Source organism: Echinops telfairi, unplaced genomic scaffold (assembly GCF_000313985.2).
Source record: "Echinops telfairi isolate 266 unplaced genomic scaffold, ASM31398v2 ScPeMD7_7427;HRSCAF=8465, whole genome shotgun sequence".
In the NCBI taxonomy this organism is placed as follows: domain Eukaryota; kingdom Metazoa; phylum Chordata; class Mammalia; order Afrosoricida; family Tenrecidae; genus Echinops; species Echinops telfairi.
The window spans coordinates 14,260,853-14,269,615 of record NW_022111327.1 but is presented as its reverse complement, the minus strand read 5'-3'; the positions used below and the strand labels follow the sequence as shown (position 1 = coordinate 14,269,615).

Sequence of the window (8,763 nt, the reverse complement as noted above, 5' to 3'; positions counted from 1 at the left end):
ACCCTTCTGTAAGGGGAGGGGATGTCCAGTGGCCTACCAGTGGGCTTTGGGTCTCCATTCCGCACCCCCACCCCACCCCCGCCTCATTGCTCATTGCTCTGATAACTGATCCTTTCGCCTTCTCGTGATCGCACAGGCTGGTGTACTTTGTCCATGTGGGCTTTGTTGCTTCTGAGCTACTTGGTTGCTTGTTTACCTTCAAGGCTTTAAAACCACAAATGCTGTATCTTTTGATAGCCAAGCACGCCACTATATTTTCATTGATAATCTTTATAGCTCTAGGTTTACCTTTAAATCTTTAATCCATCCTGAGTTCATTTTTGTATATGGATTGAAGTGGATCCTGTTTCATTTTTCTGCAAGTGGAAATTCCATTTTTCTATCACCATTTGTTGAGCAGACTCTGTCTTCTCCATTTAGTATGTTTCAACCCTTTGTCAAAAGTCCGTTGTCTGCAGGTGGACAGATTTATTTCTTTGTTCTCTTTCCTTTTCCATTGGTCTATGTTTCTCTGGTATCAGTACCAGTCTGTTTTGACTACCATTCCTTTAAGGTCAGGAAGTGAAAGGCTTCTAATTTTGTTTGTTTGTTTTAGTCATGTTTTATTTATCTTGGGCCTCTTCCCTTTCCAAATAGAGTTGGTGATTATTTTTTCATTTCTTTAAAGAATGATACTGGATCTAAATCAAGATTGCATTACATTTATAGTTGTTGGCTATTACATTTTGGTAAGTGGGATGGCTTTTGAAAAGATAAAGATTCTAGGAAATTTGAACCCAAGAAATGATGAACTGATAAAATAGTTCTTGGAGAATCGTAAATATTCAGGGGATTTAGGCATTGTGAGCGTCACCATAAAATTGTTCTTTGAAGAAAATGGCTATTTTACCAAGAAAGGGTTAAAAAACCTACAGGACATAGAAAGATCCCAAGGATTCAATCCTTTCTTCTCCAAAGAGCCACATATACTTAAAAACAAGAGTTGTGGCATTTTCTGGAAAAAGGACAATCATGCCACTGTGAAAATTATCAAGCAACAGAAATGTGAGGGTTGTGGAGGTGCTGTCTCTCAGTAGGGATGTGTTTCTGTCTTGGGAGGGTAGAGAGCTTGATGTCACTATGGGTTGTGAGTTGCAATGTTTTCTCCATGCATATCTGTCACTAAATCTGTATTATTCCTTACTCAAGAAATGACTCAATATCAGCCTGACAACTCTGATGAAGAGACCCAGAAAGCAGAAGATGAGGAAGAGAAAAAAGCAGGAGACAAGGAGAGAGAAAATAAAGAGCAGGAGCCTGAAACCGATCTGGACCCAGAAGAGGGAAGCCCCAGAAATGTCAGGTATGTGTGAAGGAGCCCTGGTATTCTAGCGCGTTATGAGCAGTTGGAATAACACTGACCACACGAAGGAGAAAGATAGGCTTTCAGCTCCATAAAGATTTACAGTCTTAGAGGCTGACAGGGCTACCTTCTACTCTGTCCTATAGAGTCACTGAGTCAGAATTGACTCAATGGCAGTGAATTTGTTTGTGTGTGTGTGCGCTTCTGGGTTTTTGTTTTTGGGGTTTTTTTTTTGGTTTATGGTAACTTTAAATCCAGATAGTCTTGAGTATCACCCAATCTGCTGCTATTATTGGCAAATGAGAACTTTAATTTTACTTGTAAATTCTCCCAGTAAATGAAATAAGAAAAACTTTGTGTAAGGGACATTTTAATTTTAGTTCAGCGTACTTGGAATGTTAATGAAGTACTCATGTACTTAATGATAAGACACGTAGTCTGTTCTGAGATAGGCTTCATGGCTACTCATGGTTCTTAAGATCCTTTGTCACACATGTATGAGATTCGTTAACTGGTGGTAAATTTTTCAGACTTAGTACTGGGGACCATTCTTATTCTCAACTCTTGAGGGGTCTTCATCACTTGGCCACATAAATTCAGTCTTGGAACCAATGTGGAGACAATGCCTTTTAGAAAGTGACTGATACATAGAAAAAAAAAGTGAAAATTTACAAGTAAGACCAAATTTAACTATTACTTTATTGAAAGAACTTTTCAATCTTTCCATATTTCATATAGTAGTCAAATGGAAAGTGATTTAGTCTATTTATCACTGAGTCGGTCATTAAATCTGAAGGGACATCTGCCTTATGAGGATATTTTGATGATCAACATTTCTCTTTCTCCATCTTTTGCATTTGCACAGCTGTCTGATTCATACGAATGGCCTCCTGCCCATCTAAATAGTTGTGGAGACCAAAGGTCCTGGAAGGTAAAAAAGAACGAAGCGTATAACTATCACAGATTTCTAAGTAGTCTAGATGTAACCCACAAAGGTCTCTTAACCAATAAACAATGAGTATTTACGGTGTTGGGCAATGATCAAATGCTCAAAGCCATCAGGTGCACAAGCAGCCCGATGCCAAGGGGTGCAGGTTACAAGAGGAAAAGGCGCTCTTTTAATTCTCGGTTGAGAAGGAGCGCGCAGATGCAGCAGACGTACCGGGGCTGCTTCCTTAGACCCAGAAAATCCTAGGTGCTCGTTAATGGTGTACAATTGTTTACTTTCATTTCTTCCTGCAGAGGGGAGAAATAGAAACTAAAGGATGAGAAAAGAAGCATGAAGTTCTTCTGCACTGTGTTAAAGCTTTCTTCATTTTGCTGTAGCCCAAAGGAATTTTATCAACGCTGATTTTATTCCAAGTTCATCACCCCAAAAGTGATATCAATGATATCCAACTTTTCTTATGTTTAAAAATTGTATTTGAAAAAAAACATTTGATACTGTTTAGTCAAGTTAAAAATAAAAACGTTTAAAATGAATAAACTGAAATATGAGGTGTTCATTTGGTTTTATAAACTTTAGACAAATAATCATGACTCCAATCTGTCTTTTAGCTGTGGCCCACTGTTGTGGGTTGAATTATGCCCCCCAAATACGTTGTAAAGACTAACCTCTGTGTCTGTCCTGGGAGCTCTTGTGGCACATTGGGCTGGTAACCTCAAGGTCAGCAGTTTAAACCCACCAGGTGTTCTAGGGCAAAAGTTGATGTTTCCTGCCCCCTTAAAGACTTACAGCCTCAGAAACTCAGTTCTTATGTGTCGGTCTGTGATCTGAAAAGTCAGCAGCACTAAACTCTCAGCCATTCCTCAGGGAGGAAGACTGGGTTTTTATTTCCATAAAGGGTTACAGTCTCAGAAATCCACAGGGGCAGTTCTACCCAGACCTGTAGGTTCACTGTGAGTGGACATCCACCCCATGGCAGTGCGTCTTGCGTTGAATGGTTATAATTCCACTTGGGAATAGATTACTTTGGGTACGTTAATGAAGCAGGATTAGTGGGGTGGGAATCTTTAGCCAATTTCTTTTGAGGTTTGAAAAGATTCATCAAGGAAGCAGAAGAGACAAATGGCATAAGATACCCAGGGCTGGCAGAGACCCACGGCACCAAGAAGCACAAGCTGAAGAGACAAGAATCTTCCTTCAGAGCTAACAGAACGTCCTCTCCAGTCAGCAGTCAATTGGACTTGTAGCTCCTACAGTTGGAGAGGGGAAATGTGTCTGTGAAAGCCGTCCACTGTGGAATTTCTATTTGAGCAGCACTAGATAGCCGGGACCCCCAGGTTACCTTCACCGAAAGGGTGCAGCCTGAGTAAATTAAAATGTCAAGATTAAAGCAGTCTTTGTAAAGAGAGTGGGTTAAGCTGTCCCTGAACTTGAAATGTAACCCCTTCCACTTGAGATGTGCTGTAAGTATAACAAAAAATATTAAGAATATCACTAGTAATTTTTATACTGATTACATGCTGAGATGATAAGCTATTAGGTAACATATAGTATAATGCCACCAGTTAAATGTGGCTACTAGAAATTTTCAAATCGTACATGCGGTTTGAGCTCTATGCCCATGATACAGTGCTGCCTATAGCATGGTTTGAAGGACATGTTAAATTCATAGGTGACCCAGCTTTCCTCTAAGACAGATGGTGCTGTTGAGGCTGGGCCAAGACTGACTCGGAGTAACTGGCTGCCATCGAGTCAGTTCATGGACCCTGGATTGGGTTTCTGAGACTGTGCAAACCTGACAGGAGCAGAGAGCCTCCTCTTCTCCGGTGGACAGCCGGTGGGTTTGGACTGCCGATCAGGAGGCCAGCAGTGCAGTGCTTCCGAACAGTCCCAGTAGGGCTCCTTGGCTCAAGTAGGGGTCCTCAAGGCATGGTCCTCAAAACAATCAGCATTGCCTGTGAACTGGTTAGACATGCACATTTCCAGACTCCATCCTGGGAGTGCGGTCCAGCAACTTGCGTTTTAACAAATACTTTTCTAAAAAAAACCAAACACTGCTACGACTGGAAGCACCCCTATAAAACAGAGTAGAACTGCCGCTGTGGGTCTCCCGGACTGCAAACCTTACAGGAGGAAGAAAGCCTCGCCAGACTCCCGTGGAGTGCCTGGTAGGCTCATAGGGCTCACTTTGAGGTTAGCAGCCCAACATGCAGGGCCCTCAAAAAGCCCGTTGACATTGCGGGTAAGTGACAGGCTGCTCACTGAAAAGCCAAGAGTTAGAACTCACTAGTCCCTCTGAGGGAGAAAGGTGTGGCAGTTTACTTCCATGAAGATCTCAACCTCGAAACCCCTATGGGGCAGCTCTTGTCTGTCCACTTAGAGGTCACGATGGGTCAGAACTGACTGCCTGGCATCAGGTTTCAGGGACTTCTGTTGCGTTAAAGTTTGAGAATCAGTTTAGAACAACAGGGCAATGAGCTGAGACTCACTTAAAGTAGGGCCAGCCCTCATTCCCTGGCTTGGGCCGGTTGAGTAGAAATAAGACTGTCAAGGCTGGACTGGGGCGCTAACTGGAACTCACAGTGGGCTGAGGCCCAGAGGGCAAATACTGCGTTATAATAGCCCAAAAACTCATAAAGGGAAACGCTAGTTCTCAGAGGATATAAACCTGATGACACCACGCACTGGTGTGGGAAGTCTAAGATACAAATGACCATCTACATGCAGTGAAAAACATGCCTATAAACAACACCTACCATGTATATATATGTGTGTGTGAACGACAAATGCCCCCTTTAGGTCAAAATTTAGCAACTTATCTTTTAAAGCCCCCTTTTGACCCATTTTAATTTTTGTTCTATTTTTAATTATTTTCTGTTGTCTTTTTTTGTTTGTTTGTTTGTTTTAACATTTTATTAGGGGCTCATACAACTGTTATCCCAATCCATACACACATCAATTGTGTAAAGCGCATTTGTACATCGTTTCTCAAAACATTTTCTCTCCATTTAAACCCCCGACATTAGGTCCTCATTTTTCCCCTCCCTCCCCGCTCCCCCCTCCCGCATGAGCCCTTGATAGTTTACAAATGGGTATTTTGTCATAGCTTGCCCTGTCCGACTTCTCCCTTCATCCACTTTTCGGTTGTCCGTCCCCCAGGGAGGAGGCCACACACAGTTCCATGCAATTGGTTCCCTCTTTCCTACCCACTCTCCCTCCACCCTCCCTGTTTTGCCACTCACACCACTGGTCCTATAGGGCCCATCCATCCTGGATTCTTTTTACCTGAGGTTTTTCTCTTTTATTTTGTTACTTGTTTATTCAATTTTTTGTTTTGATTTATGTTTTTCTCTATATGAAATCCAGGATAGATTGATCTATAGAGACAGCAACCGCATTAATTTCTTGGTGTTATGGCAGAGAATGTTGTGGCGTGAGTGGGGAACTAATAATAATGAATACATGGAAGAAAACAATCTAAAACCAATTGCAGTAATGATTGCACAACTCTTCTTAATATGTTTAATCTGTGAATTATATACCAAGACTGTTAAAAATTATTTAAGAGGATGGATCATGGAATCTTTTTGTTTTTATTTCAATCACTTAATTTTTTAATTGGGTTGTAGCTCATACATGATACAATTCATTAATTCAATCATATCAAGAAGGGCTGTAAAATGAACTTTGGACTATTTTCTACCTTCTATTTTACACATTGGTGGTGACTCCTAATTTCCCCCACCCTCCCTCTCCGTATCCCCAAATGATCAACAGTTCTTTTACCACCTTCCAGTTTTCTGTGAGATAGCCAGATTTGTGAGTAAGGTAGCCATGTTGGAGGATTGAAACATGAGACCAGGTCTCGCAGCAACCCAGGTCTCCTTTGTCAGTTCTTTCACATAAAGTGCAGCTGTGCTTGTCATGTGTGCAGTCCCTTTACACAATAGCTGCCCGCACTTTGAATCCCTTGCTGGTGCAGCGGCAGCTCCTGGCATTTTTCTTTTCTTTTCCCATTCACCCACCCACCCCTGTTCAGTGGTTTGCCAGCATGGAGAAGTGACTGGGGCTGTCTATGTCTCAGGGACATCCCACAGATGCCTACACAAACACCTTGAGGCCTTAGATGCTGGAAAATGTGGCAGTCAGAGGAGCGGAGTTCCAATTGGTGATAATCCCTAGTCAAGGCCCAGTTCTCTCCTATTATTTAAGTAGCTCTAGCCAGTTGGAGAGAGTTTAAGTGTCAGGGAAACAGAAGAGTTGTTGCAATCCACAACAGAGTTTTAGGAGGTCAGGAGAAGTGTTCTTAGTTTGTTTTGAGAAAGGAAACACAAAACTCTTCACCTCGCCAGAAGAAATGGAACCCAGCATTTCTGGATTTCTCAGAGGCTTACCCACCACAGGCCAGATTTCCCTCTGATCAGAAACCACTATAAAAGTCCATTTACACCCCAGGACCATATATAAGGAGCAGATAGTTCTGAGCTATACAGGAATCCACTGTTATAAGCATAATAGCTGAAAGAGTGCACTCTCTCTACGTAATACTCAGGATCCATAAGGGACTCTGATATATTTATTATACACCACACTTACCACAACCACAGTAATTTCTGGAACCTGTTTCCTCCAACTCAGCAACACACACCCTCCTTTAACTTACCAAGTAAAATCCCATCTCCCATAATCCTCTTCTCCAACTCATTAAAAATTACTATACCTTAAAAAAGCTTTATATGAATAATACCACCTATTTCCAGGGCACCTAAACCCTAATTATGCTTCTCACCCAACTAACACTCCCTCATCTTCTACTTAAAATACATTTTAGATCACCTACCTGATCCTCCTCTAACCTAAATAGCCAGCTCCTCCTCCCCCTCACATGCCAGATAACGCTCCATCATCTGCTCACCCAAAATGCAATGCAAGCAATAGCCAACACCTATGGGACACAGCAAAGACAGTTATCAGAGGTTGATTTATTACAATAAGTTCACACATGAAGAAAGAGGAAGGAAGTATGGTCGGCACCTTAATTCAGAACCTCCAGCAGCTAGAACAGAGATAACAGCATAATCCTTCTAATAGCAAAAGAAATGAAAGCAAAAAAATTCGAGCAGAAATAAATGAACTGGAAAGGTGAAGAGCAATGGAAAGAATCAGCTGAGCAAAAAAGGTGGCTATTTGAAAAGATCAACAAAATCAACAAACCACTGAAAACTAAACAAAGAAAAAGAAGGAACAGAAGTCAACATACAGAATTAGGGACGAAACAGGGGAAGTAAAAAAAGACCCCAATGAAATAAAAAGATTAATTATGCAGTACTAAGAAAGACTATATTCCAACATATACCTTGAAAATCCCCAAATTAATGCATATAGACATTAAGAACTTGAACAGATCCATAGCAAAAGAAGAAATAGACAAGGTCACCAGGAAACTCCAAACTGAAAAAAGCTTGAGTCCAGATGGCTTCACAGGAGAATTCTACCAAATCAGACAGAGCTAACACCAATCCTACACAAACACTTCCAGACCATAGAAAGGGATGGCAAACTCCCAAACTCAGCCTATGAAGCCAGCATAACCCTGATAGGAAAACCAGGCAAAACCCCACAAGGATAGAGAACTACAGACTGATATCTAGCATTAACACAGATGCAAAAATTCTCAACAAAATCCAATGACACATCAAAAAATGATAAAACATCATGAACAAGTGGGATTCACACCAGGGATGCAGTGATAGACATACCAAAAACAGTTAATGTAATCAACCACACCAACAAGAAAAGGACAAAAAAGCATATGATCATATCAATTGATGCAGAGAAAGCCTTTGATAACATCCAATACCCATTTTCTAATAGACTTTCAAGAAGATAGAATTATAAGGGAAAATCCTGAATACAATAAAAGCCATATATGAAAAAACAATAGCTAATATTACAATCAATGGAGAAAAACATAAAGCATTTCCACTGAACAAGGGAACCCTACAAGGATGTCCCTTATCCCCATTTCTAATCAATATTTTGCTAGAAGTCCTAGTTAATGCCATAAGACAACAGCAAGATATCAAGGGTGTTCTATTTGGTACAGAAGAAGTGAAACTTTTGCTAGTTGCAGATGATATGATCTTATATATTAAGAATCCCAAGACGTTCACAATAGGATTGCTGGAAACAATAGAGGAGTGTAGTAGAGTATCAGGATACAAGATTAAGAAGCAGAAATCATTCACAGTAGTGACCAAAAGCTGAAGTACCCAGGAATAAACCTAAACAAAGAAACAACAAAAAAAGACTTGTACAAAGAAAACTATGGGAGAATATTCCATGTCCATGGATCAGAAGACTCAAATAGTGAAACTGTCAATACTACCTTAAGGTGGTTAGTTTATTGTGCCAACCTGGCCGATAAATACATGTGGGGTTAATTGAAGGGCGGAGAGACAAATGGCTTGGTGAG

The 8,763-nt window shown here is 41.0% G+C and overlaps 1 protein-coding gene across 1 annotated transcript in view; it reads left to right on the top strand.

Annotated features, from left to right (window-relative positions):
- The window catches only part of LOC123522641 (cancer/testis antigen family 47 member A11), a 6,295-nt gene extending 3,585 nt beyond the window's left edge, over positions 1–2,710 (top strand). Inside the window, exons 3-4 of the mRNA XM_045298556.1 lie at positions 1,189–1,342; positions 2,585–2,710. Coding sequence (XP_045154491.1) covers positions 1,189–1,342; positions 2,585–2,597 — 167 coding nt within the window. The 3' untranslated portion in view covers positions 2,598–2,710. The remainder of the gene's footprint in view (positions 1–1,188; positions 1,343–2,584) is intronic.
- The last annotated feature ends 6,053 nt before the right edge of the window (positions 2,711–8,763 follow it).